Below are 20,643 nucleotides of genomic sequence, written 5' to 3' on the forward strand. Positions count from 1 at the left end.
ACAAGGAGACCTAAATATCAGTTATGGTGGAACTGCTACAATGCAGCGATTGAAGGAAGGCCAACAATATGTTAGAAGGGTGGCACAACAGGGTTAACGTGAACTTTAATACTAATAACCCAACATTGTGGCTTTTCATGAAAGACCTAATATCAGAACCATCTGCACAGGAATTTAAATTATCCCAGAGAATTTCCCTTGAGAACGCACAATTGGAAAAAAAGGAAATATCGCAACTATGAACAAAGGATTCAAAATATGGTAAAACAGTTTGACACAGAAGAAACCTACAACTATTTAGAAGCAATTGCTTATAATTTAAAATGTTAACGTACTCAGTTTGTAAAAGCCTCACTCCTCCATGCCAATCAGTGCCAAACATATGTAAAAATAATCCATTGAGCGTCCTATTAAAAATCCATAGTGCGATCCAGCCTAAGAAAATCAAAATCCATAATCCAATCCATGGTCAAAGTGAAATCCAGCCAAAAAAATGACAATCCATAATCCAATCACAATCCATAATCCATAATATGGTCGAAAAGTGAAATCCGGCTGTTGAAAAGCCAAGAAACCAAGTTAAAAGAAAAACATAGTCCGTTCCATGAATCCCACGATGAAAATACAAAAATGATCCAAAAATAAAAAATCCAGGAAGCAGCAACACCCGGGAGTACACCCGACCGGAACAAAAGAGCGGAACTAATGGACTTCAAAAATGGCGCTTACGTAGACTTAACGCATAGGTACAGTTAAGTAAAGAACTTAAGAACATATAATATTATGTTAAAATGTTCTGTTATACAATTGCACCATCTAGTGGTGCAATTGTATAACATAACAGTTACAACTCACTATACTACCGTTTTATTATATTTAATAAGTTACAATTTAATAAAATATTCAATATACCACTTACCTATTCTACTGTTACTATTTATTTAATAAAATGCATATTTTGTATTCCACTGTTACTATTTAATTTATTTAATATTGCACTTACCTTGTATTTTGAATTATTTCGATTTATTATTTATTCGACATAACATTTTTTTGAAATGATATTTTCGACATTTTGACTTTCGAAAATATTATATTCAAAAATAGAACTGGATACCATACGCCAGTAGGGGCCCACAAGGTAGATTCAATTTTCCTTCCCTGAGCAAAGTCCACCATTTGAACAAAATAGCTAATGTGCAAGCTGAGTTCAAATTCAGTGATCAATAAATGCTCAGCCCTTTAATATTTGGCAGTGGGTACATGGTGCCTGCTTTATCTGCCTTGTGGACTTCAGAAGTTGCATTGGATATGGTAAACAATATCATTGAATGAAATTGAATATTTATAGACGTCTGTCTAAATTATTAAAACTCATGTTTGCATTCCATAGTAGTAGGTGGACTCCTAGTAGAAATCCGTGGGAAGAGATTCTTTCAAAGTAGACTGGGGTGGTAAAGTCAGGGTAGCTACTGGCAGCACTAATGTTCAATCTCATTCTTGTAGGTTTTGGTCATTCCTTCCACTTGACTTGGCTGGGGAGCTGTGGATATGATTGAGCGAACAATATAAAACCCATCCATAAACAATGTGCATTTGGATGCCAACAAAGACCCTTAAACTATTGCTGAAATAAATCTTACTTTTTCATTACTGTCATGGCGGTTAACCACTAGAATTCTTGATGAAACTTAGTAAAATAACAAAGCTCAAAGAAGTTTGAATTCCACAATAACCGTTTGGCTTGTAAATGGTGTGAGGTGTTTGTATGGCGACTTTTATGGCTGACTAGTAGCCTGCAACTTGTTTTCCTCCCAAAATAGCAATAATCCCTACATTTTTGTTCAGTCCCACCATGCAGCATGAAAGAAAGGCAAAAGGTGCAAATATTTGAGGCCCAGTTTTGACATTTTGCAAGGAGTTATAGTGAGCATGTTGTATGTTACCATGAAACATTCTGTACAGGCTGACGACGCAGTCCCCAAAATGGGGCATGTTGAGGCCCTCTGAAGCTTGCCCGTCAACCCAGGGAAGATTAGACCGGTTAAGAAGCAGTGGGGAGGAAATCAAGAACAGGTTTTCATGGGGTTCACAGGCTGGTCTGAGTCGGGGCTGCATCTGCAGGCTCAAGCTGTGCTCTACGCCATGCACAGTGACTATACTGTCTGACTCAACGGTGGGCGCTGTTGAAATGATGGTATGTATCATTAATAGAAAACCTGAACTTCAGTGAGGAAAAAAAAACTTTGTTGAAGGGGAATTCCTGGTTGCAACGCAAAACAAAACCCCACTAAACCCTTAGTAATCCATCATCTGTAAAAATGTAACCTTATTTACAGGGAAAATATAACCTTGCCTAATGAAACCCGGATTTGTGGGTATGCAAATAAGACCTGCCTGATTTTTAGTGAATGCATGGTGAGAGAACGTAAAAAGCACAATCTGCATGCAGAGCAGGCGGGGAGCTCGGCAATCTGGCAGTTTATATGAAGGGGAAGCATTGGAATTCTCTTCAAATGTAACTACAATAAGGGGCATTGGCAAAGCCAATGGGTTTGCCTATGCAAATGTAGTGGGTAAATGAGGGGGCTTTGCGGGGGGCGTTAATGATATATTATTTCACAGGGATGTGCTTGAGACCAAGGGGGGCGCGAATATCATATGTTATTTCACTAATTTTATTAGGGCATATGTTAGCCTGGGCCTCAGCTACCTGCACATGCCTCCCTTGTGCCATATATTGGGCACTTCTTGAATCCTTTTAAAAAGCACGGCCCAGTTGGGTTACTGGGATTTGGGAGCATCGCAACACATCCAAGATGGCCACCTTTTTCGCCTGGCAAATCCTTTGTTACAGAAGCCCCCCCCCCCCCCTTCAAGCTGTGATTGGGCATTTCTTCATTTATCTACATCTGTCTGGGGAAGCCGGCACCTCTCAAGGTCCATCGTTGATCCGGTCTGGCCTGGAAGGCGCCCATCATGCTGCCGCACCTCTGATCCACCCATTCCATATTACAACTACCTGCCGCATGGACCCAAGACCATTGACAATGTGCTCCTGCCTTGCCCCGGTAATCACTCTGGATCACCTGCCTTGGCTGATATATCGCAACCTGGCTGCCTACTGACTCTTGCATTCCTTGGCTCGCATCCACACTGCTTAGGGAGTCCTCTTCCAACTAGCAGTGGTTACCACTGTACATCTTTGTACCTGCTTCTGCTTCCCACTGTGCTCTTCCTCTGACTTAAATTAGGTGTGCTTTTTTAAATTGTCGCAACCTCTACTTTTGTAATGCTTTTGTGCAAAGTCAAATCTAGGTGTGCTTTTTAACTACCCCCGGCTGCTAGGCAGCCTGGTGAGCAGTCTTGTGCCTGTGCAGTTTCTACTCTTGCCCCACTCGCCCCACCCCCTCTACCTTCCTCTGTCTCTCTCCATCTCTCCTATCTACTCTGTTATGCTATCAACTATCCTCCTCTCAAATTCTTGAAGAAAAAATAAAACAAATCTTGGAATACTGGATTAACTATCGCAGACACCACGCTGGTGCCACGTCCAGACAAATTGTCACCGACATACTCTTTCCTCTTCCCCCCCGCCCCCGCCCCACCCCGCGTACACCTACTCAGAAACCGAAACCATTTTAAGGGTGGTGACCGGTTTCACTTAGCCACACTTAATGCTTGTTCTGCTCTAAATCATTCATCCTACATTTGCCTCCTCCTTGAAGACTTTGATCTCAACGTCCTTCCTCTTACCGAGACGTGATTCAATGCCAGCTCAGTCACTGCTTTGACTCCCTTCTCCCTGACGGCTACAAAATAATCTCCAAGCCTCATCCCAACCACACTGGCGGCGGTCTAGCCTTGATATTCCCTGAGTGAGTCCCTTCTTCCCTCTTCCTTTGAAAGCCTGGTTTGTAAACTTGTCATCTCTCCCACTTCCTCTTTGACCATTGCTACCATCTACAATCCCTATCTCCTCTTTTCTTTCAGAATGGCCCGATTTCTTCTCCTCCTCCTCCTCCTCCTCTCCTGACCTCCTCCTAGGTGACTTCAGCATCTACTTCAATCACGGCATTCATATCTTCTTGGGTTGCAATCATCACTGTTAAGGAAACAAGACAAAAGGGGCTAAGAAACAAATCATACCATGTTCTAGCATGTATTCATAGTTGAACAGTTTCCTACTACCACAGTGAAAAAGAGCACATTAAGGCAAGGTTAGCAAAAGGATTAAAAAATGGTCACAAAAAATCGACTCTCTTCCGTGACCTCTGCACATCTCTCCCTCTCTTTTCTCTACTCCAGTCCTACCCCCTTGGCTGGACACCCTTGATGCCTTCATCCATTCTGATCTTTTGGTCTTTAACCCACTTGCCACTACTCTATCCTGGTCTGATCACAGGCTCCTTTCCTCCCACCTGACACCTCTCGGCCCTCTGACCTAACCTCCCCCAGCTCTGCCAGTCTTGCTTCATCGGGCGGATGTTCGCAAACAAGTGTCAGTTGCTGGTTTCGCTTGCACCTTCGCGCGCCCCCCCCCCACCTCCCCATGACTCAATCCTCTGCCTCAACTATTGACTCTGTTCTCACCAATCTAGCTCTCTCTACCACTCACTCTCGACATTCTTGCCCTTGTGATCTGCCTCCAAGAGCAACATTTGGTATGACTCTGATCTAGCAGCCATGGAATGGCAGACCTCAAGCTCATCCTGTCACCTTCTCCAAAGCAATATCCTCTTTCTATTCACTCCAAGAAGAGGGCTCACATCCAGGACCGTGTCTCTGGAGCCTCTAACACGGCTGAACTCTTCAAAACCTACAAGGAACTAGCCAATCCATCTGCAGTCTCTACCTCACCGCTGCCTTCACAGGCCCTCTGCAATGCACTGGCCACCCATTTTGCTGCTAAAACTCGGGACATGCTGAGTTCTCTCTCATCCACTATTTACTCCTATCACACTGGACAATGTCACGAGAGTTGTCTGCTCTATAAAGGTCTCTTCCAAATAGGTCTCCCACTGTTCCTCTAGAACTATTCAGGACAATATCGGCTCCCTTGCCCCTGCACTAGCAGACCTCTTCAATCACTCTTGCTACTGGGTCTTTCCCCTCTTCCCTTAAGCACTCTTGCGTGCCCCCTCCTGAAAAAGCCTTCTGCCGACCCCTCATGTCCAGCTAACTATTGCCCCATCTCGCTCGCCCCCTTCCTTAGGAATCCTTTGGAGAAGTTGCCTACCCCCCACCACTGCCGAAACTGACCCAGCATACTGAGCTTGTTTGCCTGCATGACCATCAGTCTGGATTCCGAGTATCCACAGGCAACTGCTCTCCTTAACGTCTGTGAAGAATTGCTCACATCTCTTGACTTCTTTTGTCATGGTTTACCACTCCATCCTCATAAAATGACTCGATGATATCCTTGGTATCTCAGAGCGGGCACTGAATGGGCTGACCACCTTCCTCACTGACCGTCCCATCCATGTTATCCTGGGCTCTTTCTCCTCACCCACCTCTGCACCTGTGGCTTTCCTCAGAGCTCTATCCTTTTACCATGGTTCTTTAACATCTATTTCACCCCTCTTGCTCACCACCTTCTCGCCACTTTCTCACCACACTTGTGTTTTGCAGACGACACGCAACTCTTCTCCAGACTCCCCTCTGCATCTCTTTTGACCACCTCTGTCACTCCTGACTGCCTGTCCACTATCCAGTCTTGGTGTACCTCCAAAGACCTCTGTCTCAATGCCAGCAAGACTGGGATTCTTCCTATTAAGACTCCTGTTCCCTCTTTTACCTCTTCACTCTGGCCACACTCGATGGGCTCTCCCCCTCTCCTTCCTCTGAGACCAGAAACTTAGAAGGCCTATTTCCAACTCTACCTCCTTGGGGGCATCCTCCCTTGCCTCACTTCCCAGAGAAGCTCAACGTCTCCAAGGCTCTAATACTCTCCAGGCTGGACTACTGCAACAGCTTCTTCCTTAATATACCTTCTTCCTATCCTTGGCCTTAAGCCCAGGGACCGTATATCTCCAGCCCTAAAATCTCTACACTTGCTGCCAGCTACAGACCACTTACTAATACGCTGTTCATGCTGAAATCATTGGACACCAGGAGTGTGTGTGGGGGGGGGGGGGTATGGGGTTAATCTTTGCTTCGATTCATAGACAAAGGACAGATGGTCATGCTTATGCTGCTGGATCTTTCATCAGCTTTTGACCTGGTTGATCATGCTCTTCTGATGGAGAGAGTGCAGAATGTGGCATATTTTTCTAATAATGCAGCAGCTTGGACTGCATCTTTTTTAGAAGATAGACAAGTGAGTTTGTAGTAGGGATGCAGAGGCAACCCCAGAAAGCCTCCTATATGGTGTTCCCCAGCGGCTTGCCTCTCTCCGTCCTTGCATAATATTTTCACTGCTCCACTATTCCAACTGCTGGAATTTGTTTTACAAACTATGCAGATGACGCCCAATGTGCGATTTCCCCTCTATGGAATCTATATTGAGGATTTTATCAAAATCGTTGAAGTGTACAATTGTATCCAGATGTGGATGATATAGAATGAACTGGCTCTAAATGAAAAACGGAGCTCATGGTAGTGGGATCACCCACCAATGTTCGCAATTTAGACCGAGTATACCAACATATACAGCTGGCCGATTATAAGATTAATACTCAACAAACAGTGAAGACTCTTAGAGTTTTCCTGGATCATACCTTAAATATGCAGGCACAGGTAAATAGTCCTGTTTCCACTTATATCTCCTGTTACAGATGTGTCCCCTCCTTTCTGAAAAAAAGCTGTGCCGCCATAGCAAGAGCTATTATTAGCTCTAAAATTGACTCTTGTGGCAGCTTATTAGCTGATATCAGTAATATGTACAAGACTTCAAACTATTCAGAATAGTGCGGTTAGTGCTGTGGCAGGCCCCAATAGGAAGGCACATGTGTCAGAAGCCAGGCGTAAGTTACATTGGCTCGCTATTGAGGCGAGAATCACATTCCACTTGTTGACTCACATACAACTGTCTTGCAGGAAATAGCCGATATCTTTCTGAAGTCCTAATGAAGAAACCTGATGTGAGATTGCTGAGATCCAACGATGGTAACCTGCTAGTGATTCCTAGAACTAAAATTGCCGATGGTACATAAAGGTGCATTTTTTTCTTGCTGCTGCACCCAGTGCCTGGAATTCCATCCCTCCGGACCTTAGGGATATTGATTCTAAAAGACTTTTCAAATGAAGACTAAAGACATATATTTTTAGATTGGGTCTGATTTCTTGTACAATTTTTGGTTATTACTTTTTTATTCATGTCGGTTACAACTGTGATGTGTTCTGTCTGGTGTTTTTTGCGCGCCCTCATGCCTTAGGGCTGTTGGTTGCGCGTTTTAAATATCATATAATAACCTAACAAGGATCACATTTAAATCCCTCTGCATCACACATAAGGCTGCCTGGGGCCCAGGGCCATGCTATCTGCAACTTGCTCAGACCAGATACTCCAATGCCAGGTCCCTCTGTTCCCCCGGCGCCAACTCTCTGCTTGTCAAGCTCTTCTCCAAGCAGAGAACTGCCGGCTGCTCCCTTTCCTCAGCTGGCTCCCTCCTCTGGAACAGCCTCCCCTTTTCTCTCCGTCTTGAGCCAGATCTCCTCAAGTTCCGCAAATCTCTCTTCCTCTCTTCCTCTCTTCCTCTCTTCCTCTCTTCCTCTCTTCCTCTCTTCCTCTCTTCCTCTCTTCCTCTCTTCCTCTCTTCCTCTCTTCCTCTCTTTCTCTCTTTCTCTCCCCCACAGTAGCTGTGATTGGTGGCCTAGGCCCTTGTGTCTACCTGGGTCCTGGCCTTCTGCCCGATCACCTGCAGCACTTACCTTCGGGCACCACTTAGCGTTTGCACTTAAACGTTGCCTTGCAACGGTCTCCCTGGCACTTCACACCTCTATGGATCATCCAAACTTATTTCTCTCCCTCTGCACTTGCACGATCCCAATGTTCACAAGGACTAGTAGGACCGCTCCTTTTGTATCCTGCGTACTGAAGTGTCTTTGTTGTCCCCCTGTTCCCTTCCCTTTGCTGTGTGGGTGCTTTGAAGCACAATTTTCTTGATGTATAAATGCCCAATAAAATAAATTGGGAGAATCAAATGAAAATGGGAGCTTCCCAAGAACATTCAGGATGGTTCTCCTTAAATGGTATTGGGTTCTATTACCTCCCTCCCCCCTCAGACACCCTGCACACACCCTATGTCTTTCAAATTATGGAGATTTACGGGCCATTTTGGCGTCGGAAAGCTGGTGTCCCAGTTGTACCTCACAACTTCTGCCGTCACAGGCTTTAGGGTGGCCCAAATCCTTCTTGCCAGCCTGCACTTGATGTATGATGGCCAAGGGCCCATACCCCACAACTCACTCTGAGCTTTCTCTTGTCACACACCTCTTGCCTCATAAAATTTTTCGCCCTCTCTAAATTCCTCCTCCCATTCGGTAATCTGTCTGACCTGGCTGTCTACATGATTCATTCTCTTTACCTTAGTGATTTTCTCTGTCTCATCCTCTTCCACCTGGGATGCTGTCCCACGGTCTGCTCTGGTCTCTCGATCTATTTACACTTCATAAGCCGCCTCCTCTGGGATCCATATTTGCTGGGAGATTCCCTTCATCCACTGGTGTTAGTTCTAATCCCTGTATAACCTTCACTAAAGCTTCAATGTTCCTTTCTCCAACTCCTCTGGATCTCTCCACTTGCCCCCCCCCTCTTCCCTGGTGTTACTTTCTCTCTGCCTTCCAACTGTGGATGTTACCACAACCTCCTGCACCCTGATTGCTACTGCCTCCCTTGACTTCCAATCCCGAGCCGTGACGTTCACACCGCCGCATGCAACAGTTTTCTTCCCGTTGCTACTACCTCCTCTGTAACTCCCTCAATTCCCGCCACCACCTCTCCTTTCCTCGCAAGCCTTTGATCCTTCCACCTCTCTCCTGCTCTTCAACCCACACTGAGCAGCTCAACCTGGGTACTTAAACTATCTTCTGTCATCCTTGGGTGGGATTTTCAGTGAACCCTGACTTGTAATGGGGTGTAAGTGCTAGGATTAGTTCTCCTGAGTTCACATGGGCTTGCTTTGGAGCCAAGTGGTTGGACTGAGCCTATATCTTTGTATATTTTGGGAAATTGAAGTATCCATGCTGTGCCAAAAGCTCTGGGAACACATTTATAGTAACGTTGCTTCCCACCAAATCGTTACACTCGTGCCAATTTCAGTTTTCAGAGTTCAGTATAGTTATGAAAACCTTGTGAAGTGACTCTGGTGCTTTTATGTGCAAACCTGCTTCCATTGCTGGATGAAGACGAATCCCTTCCAGTAAATAGATCTCTTTTTAACTGTTATAGTATTGGGTCCTCTCCGAAGGACCTTTAGTAGGCCCTCTCAATATGTTAGGGGAGGGCTGGGGGGTGAGGAAGCACACAAGCTTTGTCCTTCAGTGTTCATGCGAGTATTTTAGGCAGTAGCTAAGTGCTGTGGGAGGAGGCAGACACTCAAAACTGGCCTATGCGCTGTTGCTGTACCCTTCCTTGTGACAGGGACCAGGGTAAGAAGACCAAGGGATTTCCCGCCACCCCCCAGCTGCCCCCAGCACAACCTCTACAGGATTGGTTTGGCACCCGGCACCCGAGTCACCATCCTGGCAGTCAACAGAAGTAGGCAGGGGACTTAATCAAACTCCATTATTCCAACATTTCTCGTCGGTCCATAAGATCTTCCAGCTGCCTTGATCAATCAAGGCTTTGGTTGTTAGACTGATATGTGAACAAAAGGAGGAATGCTGGGAGTGAGGATCCTTTATACAGTAAGGTGTCATGCCAGTAGAAGGGGAGTGGGGGGGCATTGTTTTTGTACATTCAATCAATGATCATGTTGTGGACGGTTGTCTTTATCTTCCTGAATAAGAACTGTAACAACTAGGAGAAGACCATAAACTAATCCAGGCATGCCCCCCTATTTGAATAGGGATCTCTTGGGTCCTTGGTCCACCCTTGTCTTCAAGACGAACCAATGGTGAATATTGTTTTGTTTTTTTGTTTGTGTTTTTTTTCTCTTTTTGGGGACCATTTTTGAATCCTTGTGCTAACCTTAACTTAGCTCTTTTTCAGTGTGGTACTAGGAAACTGTGCTTAACTATGAATACATGCTAGAATATAGTATGTTTTGTTTCTTAGCCCTTTTTGTCTTGTTTCCTTAACAGTGATGATTGCAACTCAAGAAGAGATGAACACTGCTCAGCTGCCTTTAGAACTGCGGGATTATTGTGCCCACCACCTCATGAAGCTCTTGAAGTGCAAGAGAGATAGTTGGCCAAAAATTCTAGCATGTAAACATGAGCGACATGATTGGAATTACTGTGAGCACCAAGAGTAAGTGCTATCCGTCCTCTACCACCTCTCTCAGTAAACACTGAATTGTCCGTAAAATGCAACAAATCTGGCGTTCTGCAACTGACACATGTGGTTTAAGTTACGAACCTCCTTCACAAATGTCCCTTTTTTCGGCTGGGTTTGGCCCCTTGTTTCTCCCCTCCACCCCCTGATTGGTACAACCTGTGCGCTATCACATTTTCCTGCCCCCATTTTTAGTTTTGGCTATTAGGTGGTACTAAGCGACACCTATAAACTGAAACTATTGTATTAAAGTACAGCTAGGGAGAAATGGCATATGAGGAGGGATACAACACTTTTAGGTGTTATTTACCAACCCTATTGGCTGCACAAGTTATCTTAATCCCTATGGCCATGCCCACCCACTTACTGCCCCTTCCCGCCCAAAACGCATACTCCTAGGAGCTCTTTGAGCTAGGTTTATCAAGCTGTGGGCGCGATGGAATCTGGGAAAGAAAAGATCAAAGGACCGAGTCGCCAGCCCAAGAATGGGATTGTCAGGTGAGAGCAGAATAGAGCTGTTGGGGAGAAATGGCTGATAAAACAAGAATTGACAATGCCAATAGTTTTGGTATTTACTGCTAGTCTTTGCATTTTGCATTAATAGGCACTAAGGTGCAAGGAGGAGAGTGCGGGAGGATAAGAAGGGGTGCAGGTGTACAATAGAATGAGGGGGGAATGGAGAAGGGGAGGAAGCCATTTGCAGAGAGGGCCATTGATCAAGAGAAAACATGACCCAGAAGGGTGAGAGGGTAAGAAATAGTATGTGCGAGAAGGATGAAAGGGTATAGGGAGAGGGATAAGGTAGATTGGTGGTGGAATAGAGTGGGGCACGGAATTAAGGTTGTTGTGTGTGGCTAGAGAGAGAGGGGGGTAGAGTGTGTGTGTGTGGTGGGGGTAAAGAGAGGAGGGGTAGGGTTGAGTCGACTAGGGTGTAGGATGGGTGGCAGTAGAGAGGGTGGGCTGGGGGGGTCGAGAGAGTTGTTAGGGTGGGGTGTAGAAAGAGTTGGATGGATGGATGGGTGGGTGTGGGTAGAGTGAGTTGGTAGACTGGGTGGGTGGTGATATATATATATATATTGGGGTAGTGTGAGGGGGTAGGATGGGTGGAGGTAGGGGGCTAGGGTGGGTGGGGATAGATAGTGGTGGTAGGGTGGTTGGGTAAAGAACGGGGGGGGTAGGATGGGTGTGGATAGAGGGGTATGGCTGGTGGAAGGGGTACAGAGGGAGGGGGTGGGTGAGTTGGTGTTAGAGAGATTTGTATGGGTAAATGGCAGAGATAGTTTGAAGGATGGGTGGTGGTAGAGGGATGGGTCGGGGTAGAGGGTGGTGGTTGACTGGGTCGGGGGGGTTAGAGATATTGGGGTAGTGTGGGTGGGGGTAGAGAGAATGGGGGTTGGGTGGTGGTGGTAGACCGTTGGGGTAGGTTGGGTTGGGATAGAGAGATTGGGGGTAGGGTGGGGGGGAGAAGCAAGGAGGTTAGGGGTGGAAGGATGGATGGGTGGGGGGTAGAGGGAGTGGGGAAAGATGGATTGATGGGGTAGAGAGTTGGGAAAGGTGGGTGGAATGGGTAGAAAGAGTTGGGTTTTAGAGTTGGGCGGGTGGTGATAAATGTGATATTGGGTTAGTGTGGGTGGGTGGCCGATGGGTGTGGGTAGAGAGATTGGGGTAGATTGTGGGGTGTTGGATGGGTTGGGATTGAGAGAGTGTGAGGGTAGGGTGGGCAATATCAATTGAAATCAGTGTTATACTAAACCCTTAGATACTTGTAAATTATAGAACTGCATGTGCAGTTATGCTCTACATTGTCTTGCCGAGCCGAGACCCTTTAAATGGTTGCATATTTAAATAGAAAGGGAAGCGCTGCTGCTCATGCTTGTTCTGATGAGTTGCCTTGCACAATCGAGCATCTAAGGTGCACGCACGCTGAAGTGGAGCTGCATAAATTGTTAACTTGTAAGCCACGTTGCATAGTCCGGTCCTCTAATGGGGACTTGCCGGAGCTTCTATGTGTGACTGACAGTGATTGAGGGCGGAAGGAGCCGAGTGTTTTCCCTTTCATGTACATAAGCACAACTATAAGCGCACAAAAGCAAAGCCAAAGATATGGTGTTTCCGTGCCCGGAGGTAGGACTTTCTCAGGAACAACAAATGAATGAGTTTCGTGCCGCCTGCCATTAGAAACCCAGCACTGGTATCCCAATGATGGTTACGAAAGTAGGGCTTCCTCCTTGCGGGCAGTAAGTGAATCTGCATCAGCGGGCCAAGCTTTGATACAGAGCTTGCCAATTGTGCTTTGTAACAAGGGCTGCATTTCAGATATGGTAGTGATGGTCACGCTGAGGATGCCGGCGGCAGCGCCAGGCTGCAAATGGCTATGGCTGCAGCTTCAGCTTGGCTTGAAAAGGATCACTCTGCAGCGGATATTGTCCGACATAAATTCAACTAACACAAATAATTGATGCATACAAAACAAATTATAACAGCCATATAGTTTTGTGCTTTTATTTTGCTCCAACTTCGGAGCACCACACACTGCTCTCCGGCAAGAGCAGGAGGTCGGCAGGGTGAAGGACCAGCTGGTACTTCGGCCATTTCAACACCAAGCATCAAAATTGCCATGACAACCCCATAAACAGTTCAAAACTCTTACAGTAACAATGTTTTAGCATATTTGTGGCTTACACCACAAAGTGCCAACACCAAAAAGACCACAAGAGGGAGGGGGCAAGAAGGCAATGCTCTCTGGTGGCGGGGTTTTGGCCTTCAGTGGCTCCCTACTTTCCAAAGATTTTGGCGAACTGTGATGCATTTGTTGGGGGCAACCTGGCATAATTACTGTGGGCATGGGCTGCCTGCTCGGGCATGTACTGGGCTGAGAGGGCAGGCAACTCTCCCTGGATCCAAGACCGCTGTCCATGCAGTCCGAGGGGAAAGTGCAGACCATGCCACTAGGAATCCAGCCATGCTCCTGTGATGACGCGGGACCAGAAAGCAAGCAATCCTGGGCAGTGTCTGCCAGGTTGGCTCAGGAGGAGATGCCGGAAGTAAGCCCTGTGAAGGCGAGTTCCCCAGTTACAGACTCCAGAGTAAATACAACCCGCTAGGGAATAGGCCAAGAGATAGTTTTGCAAGGATAACAAGGTTTTACTTGTACCAAATACAAATGCCGGCAAAGAACTATGCTGCGGCAGAGTGGTCTGGTCTTACATAATCGTACATGGTTTATAAGCAAGAAATGCATCGTCAACAGTGGGACATGTTGGTGCTCCTGATTGGAGGTACCCTATAGATGGGCCTGCTCCAAAGAGGATGCCAGTTGCTAATTGACTGGTTCTTTCCCGTCGATCTTCATGCACGTCGGTCAGCTGGGCACGTCCTCGCATTGAAGGTCAGGGTCACACATGAAATGCAATGTTACCTGACTAAACAACAACTAGGCTGAACTGTTATTCATTATGGCAGGCACTGGGGCGGTCACAGGAAGGGGTGGCAGAGAGGGCACGGTAAAATGCAGCCATACTGACCGACACATTCTGGGCTCTGCGGATGCCACAGTCTCTGTACCCTGTGTCTCCTAGCTAGAGATTGATCTTTGATTTACCCTTCCTTGTGTTTCCTGTCACTTGGGATGTGTGTTAGTAATGGGGAGAAATACAGCCACGAGGGCTTTGTAGATCTAAAGTGGTCACCTTATGGAGGTTAGGACCTAGGGGGCGGCTGATGCTTATCAGATGGCAAAGGGCCTGGGGGCCCGGTCTGTGATTTGCGATTAGCACAGGTCTGGTGGGGGTTAGGGGCTCACTGGCAGTTTAGTGGAGCTGAATGGATGCAGCGCAGCGCCTGGCACTCTCGCGCTGTGAGCCGGGCACATTCCTGAAAGCAATACTAAATATTCCAACATTTAAGGGACAAGAGAAATTATGGACTTCCGTAGGGACCAGTCTGGAGCAGAGCCAGCATACTATGTAAGAGGTTGGGCTCTGTGACTGGCGAATGCTGGTAGCTTGGGCCTGCAGCCTATCTAGTTTAGGGCCTATTATACAGTGGAGTCCCGAAGGATGGGCATTTCTAGTGTTAAGGATGCACTACTATACGGTCTCTTTCAGATATTATCGGGATGCAGATTTCTCCCCCTTGTGGGTTACATTGCCTCGTATGGGGTATGCTTTATTTTGAAGCGCTTAGGGGGGTGTGACAAGCTTATTTCCATCCCAATATTCCCCTCTTTTCGTTACTTATACAGTAACAAATTCACCCCCTCCATATTTCCATTTGTTTGCCAGTCTTTCTGCTTCTTCCCATACAGGTGTGCCTTTTATGTGCATCCATGCTCTACAAACATGTCTTAGGCTCTCTGCACACTACGCATATTTTTCGGGCGTAAGGGTCATGTATATGCATTCCCCCATACCCTGCCAAGTCCACCCAAACCACCTTGTAATTTTCAGGGTCTGATAGGGGTACAACGGTTGTGTGGTATAGGGTGTACACCTCCTCCCCCTGCCACTGAGAGATGGCAACCATACGATATTTAGGGTCATAATTTTGCTCTATCTGAATCTCTACTTCTTGTGTACCACGGGGTACTTTATTTCCAATTGTCACCATCATCATTGCACTATTGGGCACTAATTTTGCACAATAATGGAGACCCAATTGGCACATGCACAAAATCGCCAAAATAAACACAATGATGGGGATCAGCAGTTTTATAGTTGTTCTAAACCAGGATGGTACCCAGCCGAATGCCATGTTCACCCATTCGTCCTCTTGGATCCATGCTGCCTTCATTTTTACCCAAGACCATGAACTGCTGCTATGACGTGTGATAAAGTTCAGTTCTCGGCATCTGCAGACGGTACACATGTGCAACATGAACTCCTGATCTTTTTGCAAACCCGCTCTCCATGGCTGTTAAGAGGTCGAGGACATACCTGTTCTGCATTAGTCTTAAGGCTCTCAGTTCCTGAGTACATTGAAACCTTCTTCAGTGTCATTTGCGAGTTGGATCAGTTCCCACCTGACGGATCCGGAACCATTTTCCATTGGCTCTAGTCTGGATACTGGGCACAAGAGTGGCAAAGAATGTTTCGGCAGAACTGTACAGTTTATATTCATTGGGTATTTGTGCGAGCAGATCTAATGACTCTTGAGACAATTTGTTGGAGGCTTGTTTCTTTCTTTTTAGACGGTCATGACGTTTCTTCTCTGGAAGGATGCAGAAGTCTGGGGTGGCCTGGTGAGTGCTATTTCTGTGGTACTGGGCACCTCTTGCTCTTTGTCTGGAAAGGGTCCCCCTTCGTTTCCTCTTCAGGTACAACCAGAAGGGCTCAATGCAGCGTTGCAAGCAAACAGTAGCCCTTCCAGGATGGCGGGAGGTGCAAGTACGTTTTCTGGCCACATACCCAGTAAGAGTCCATTAGTGCTGCAGTGTCTTTTCGAAGATCTGGAATAAATATTCTGTTCCACTGTTGGTTGGAACCTTTTGCGGTGGTTCCCTCGACGTAGAAACAGAGTTCATAGTTCTCATCTTGATGTTTTTTCACCAGCTTTTCGATTTCTGTGACCCACGTTAATTTTACGACTGGCTCTGTCCATATTGGTGCACATGTCTTTTCAACGAGGGCTAGCATTTTTTCTGTGTAGCCCAGAAGTCCTTCTGCTTTACACATAAGCTTTTGTTTCTTGCCATTTATTGTCCATATATTTTGTTCCTTGTATGGCGAGGAAAGCGTCCTTGTAACAATTGGGGTTCGTAGAACTGGTTTTGCATCTTTGAGTTGTAGTTGAACACTGCGCGCCTGGAGTGTGCCTTTTGTCCTGCATACATAGTGCTAGATGAATCGGACATTGTGTTTCATTTACTGGTACCTCAGGTGGTATTAGTACCTTGGGCGCCCCAGATGCATGAACAAACGTAGCAACTCCCATTAGTTGTTCGCCTTCCCATTGCACTCCTATGTGAATACCACTGATTTGAATGTTCAGGATGGGGAAGGTCTTCCACTGCATCTACTACCAAACCATGGTATGCATCATACTTATGCGGGCTTGTTTTAGCGGTTTCTACTGTTACCAAGCAGGGGGAGTCTTGGCCCCACCTTTTGCAGCCTTTGCCCCACCTTTTGCAGCCTTGTCAGATGTCGTAATGTTACACAAAGAACAGTGGATGTGAGGGTTTCATAACTGAAACAGTAAACTATTGCAAATCATGGATTGGGAGCTGCTGCCTGTGGTATTGTACATTGTGTTATTTATTGGTTCCATGGTTTGTTCACTTCCCACAATATGAACTCTCTTTCATCCTTTCACTCAGGGTTCAGGAAACAGAAAAACGTATAATCATATTAGGGGCTGGGGTGGCCAACATGTGAAATACTGCAATAGTTGCCGGGGAAATAAATCTTACAGAGGGCATAAAAGTGGCGTTTGGGGCATCTGGCCACCATTCAGTGATGTTGCCAGTTAATGCAATAACATCTGTGACCTTCCTTGTTGTATTTCAATGCAGACTTTTGAGATTTAAGGGTGTGTTTTGATTCCAGGTCCATTTGTATCCATCCCATGTCCACTTGTCCCCTCCTCCCTTCTTTTATATGGTCCCCCCAGATAAGATTCCCCAATAAATGCCCAATGTAAACATTAGAACAGTGAATAAGGTAGCGACACAATGCAATCCACAATCCTAGCGATACCTTCTTAAAAAACTCATCCTGCATTTTATACATTTCGCACCGGTGTCATCTCCATGTTGGTCACACCTGTGGGGAGGGAAAGAATGGGGTAGGTTAAAAAGGGAGAGGGAGAGAAATGTTAGTGTGTCGTAGTCCTTTCTCTAGCAGCAATGCATGTTTTTAACACTTTTTACATGCATGAATAACATTTATCAAAGGCCACTTATGTTGAGGTAGTCTGGTAATTTGCTGTCAGTGTGCATTGTGTGGTCAGCTGGTGCTTTGTGGACATCAGAAAGATGGATCCAGTATCTCAGCCCTTTTACTGCATATGGGGTGGAATAGACCACTTTGTATGGTCCATGGAATCTAGGAGAGTTCCACTTAAGGATAAAACTCCTTACATAAATCCATTCCCCTGTCAGCAGCGGATGTTCTGCGACTTTTTCAGTCCCAGCCGCAGTAGCCGTGCCTGTTCTCTGTATAGGCTGGTGTGATTTGTTTAGATATACATCTAAGTGCACATGTTAGTTGTGTGAGGTATTGTTTGAATTGTTCTCCTAAAATGGTAGCTGTTTTGTGGGCATCTAATGCTCTCCTTACTGGAGACAATGGCGTTTGCATACGTCGGCTGGTTATGATCTTGTGGGGGGGACAGATGGTGGTCCTTGCTGGGTTGTGTGCGCAACTGGAATTGCGCCTGGGGTAAACCGTACACCCAATTCTTCTTTAGTGAGTTGGAGATTTTTTGACAATTTGCTTTTGCGAAGGCTGTTTTTTTTTTTTTTTTTTTTTACCACTCCATTTGCTTGTGTTTGGTAAATAGAACACATTTTGTGCTCGATTCCCAAATAGTTCATTGAAAAAGTGAGTTCCATTGTCTGATCACAGCACTTAACACACTCCCCATCGGGGAAAGACCTTCTTGGACAAGTAATTTCACGGCACACTTTGCATATAGGTGGGCGCATGGGCTGGCTTCCACCCATCGGGGAAAATGGACACACCACCCCGATCAAGTATAGTGCCCCATTGCACCTTTCTCCCATGTCTGCATAATCAATATGCAGCTCATGGAAAGGGCCCACAGGGTGGGTCAATGTGTCCCGTAAAGTTCTCAATGTCATCCCTGTGCTAAACACTTGACATGTGGTACATTGGACCACCATCTGTGTCAGGAGCATCTGTAGATTCGGAATAAACCAATCTTCCTGGAGATCGGCAGCAGTTGTTTTGCACTATGGGATGGGAAGTGCAGTTGTTCAAATGCTGTGTGCAGGAGTTCGACAGGCATCACAATCTTTCCTGTTACCTACTGTCTCCAGAGGAGGTTGGTGGGTGATTGAGTACACCTACGCTTGAGCCAAAGGTCTTGCTCTTCGTTTGGTGCTCGATGCTGCAATTCGATTATCTGGGCTATTGGGAGTGATGTATATGCATCAGTAATGGGAGGGTGGGGGGGTACTACTACTCTAGTTGGTACATATGCTGCGCTTACGTGCATAGGAAGGTATGCTGCCTTTTTAGCTGCTGCGTCAGCAGCAACGTTTCCGAAAGATTTCGTCTGTGCTATGAGTGTGCTAAGCATTTCACTATTGCTACTACTGAAGGTTCTGTGAGTGCATCAATTAACGTATTTAACAATTCTGCATGTTGCACTGGGGACCCGTCTGCCTTCCCGAAACCTTATTTTCCATCGAGATAGTCCTGCATGTACCGTGGTGGTTAAATATGCAGAATCTGAATAAAAAGTAACACACCATGCTTTTGGTGCTTTTAGGGCCTCAATCGGAGCGACAAGTTGTCGCTTGTTCAAAGAAATGTTTTGGTATTCTTTTCATTACAAATGTCTTACTTTAAAAAAAAATGTATTTATTTATCCCCCCCGCCCCCAATCTCACTACAGCTGCCCCAATATGTTTTTCACCTGTCTCTGAATCAATTGACGCTGACCCGTCAACAAATAATACTCCCTTTCCCCCCTCTCCTCCTCGCCTTCTAGGCCTGCTGTTCCATGTCTTCGGCTGTGCATGGCTCTGTAAGGAATGTGGCTGGATTTACTGATTTGCATCGCACAACATGGATATTCGGGCTTGATGGAAGGATTTCATATGCTGACGCTCGTTGTGTGGTTAGAGTGGATTTTGAGCGTTGTAGTATGGCAAACAGTGAGTGCCCGACGTATAATGTTTTTGAACACCCCATCACTACGCTGGAAGTTTCCTTGATAGCGAAGGCTGCGGCAGCGAGTGCCTGTTGCAAGCGAACTGGCCTTTCATGACAGAATCGAGTGTTAGGCTGTAATAGGCCAAAGCTTTGTGTCCCATGGAGCTCTTTTGTGTTAGTACTGCAGTCATGATGGTGCCATCCGAGTGTGAAAAGCAGTAAAACTCCTCGGTGTAATCTGCGGTAGCTAGAACTGGGGCTGTTGATCATCCTCCAACTGCCCCACATGGCCTTCTTGATTGTATAAATAGCAGTGTTACATGGTGATGTGGAGGAACCTTTAATGCCCTGCTGTAGCGGGGCCTGTATTGTTTCCTGAATCCCTTCTGCTTCTCTGGACAGGAGATAATATTTTACTATTTTAATACTGCACCTGGTTTAAGTGTAATTTGCACTGGGGTCACTTTTAATATTCCCACGTCATGCGGGGTTGGTAGTCCATAAATGTGGTTGAACCTGCGGTAAGTCCGTTTCACAGAATGTGGGTTTGCCACTGACAATTGCCATTAAGGGACTCTGCACCTTTCAATACTGTAACATAATTTCACAAGGTATGCAGATTCTAAGATGATTTCTCCCTCCTTGTTTCCATCCTCAAACAGATCCTCATCTGTCAGTTCTCTCAAAGGTATATTGGGGTCAATATACAACACTGTGCTATTGGCACCCATGCACATCCGTTCGCAGTACCACCATTCTCTTTGCAGACACCTGCAACCCCTCTAAATCTAGGGACAAGATGGTACCAGCAACAACCTCGGGGACCACAGGTTGGAACACCAAATCGGCAGGTATTCTCCATTCCTCTGGTAATTTGGGGCACTGCTGTGGCGAGCACTCAAATGCCGTAAATGAACATGCCTGGGTTCACAGGTATTCCCCTCACCACCACTTAATTTGCCATTGCGTGTATTACTAGCATGGCACAGACCACTCCTCTGTCTGTAAATGATATTGTCATGTTTAGTTTACTGAGCAAGGCTCATCCCATAAAATTTAACTGGGGAGCTTTCGTAATAAGAGGAGCTCGAACAATTTTCCCTCCAACTTTACATCTAAATCTTCAGTGTATGGAACAGTTACTACAGCCCCAGAAAATCCATGTGTATCGAGTGTTTCCTGATAATGGGAAGTCACCTTTGTTCATGGTGGACTTGGGGTGGAAAAGTCATGCATAAAGATGAATTGCTTACTTCCTATCGCTGCCCCCACCAGTGGTTCCTTTTCGGGATGTAAGGTCGTTGACAGTACTTAGACATGCAAGTGCTCTTTGTGGGCTCTACTAGTCAAGATAGGTGTCTGTCC

The 20,643-nt window shown here is 46.1% G+C and overlaps 1 protein-coding gene across 1 annotated transcript in view; it reads left to right on the forward strand.

The window, feature by feature from the left end:
• NDUFB7 (NADH:ubiquinone oxidoreductase subunit B7) overlaps window positions 1-20,643 on the forward strand; it is a 61,807-nt gene that overhangs the window by 25,224 nt on the left and 15,940 nt on the right. Inside the window, exon 2 of the mRNA XM_069603949.1 lies at window positions 10,246-10,414. Coding sequence (XP_069460050.1) covers window positions 10,246-10,414 — 169 coding nt within the window. The remainder of the gene's footprint in view (window positions 1-10,245; window positions 10,415-20,643) is intronic.

Source organism: Ambystoma mexicanum, chromosome 3q, assembly GCF_040938575.1.
Source record: "Ambystoma mexicanum isolate Mex_15411 chromosome 3q, UKY_AmexF1_1, whole genome shotgun sequence".
NCBI classification, from domain to species: domain Eukaryota; kingdom Metazoa; phylum Chordata; class Amphibia; order Caudata; family Ambystomatidae; genus Ambystoma; species Ambystoma mexicanum.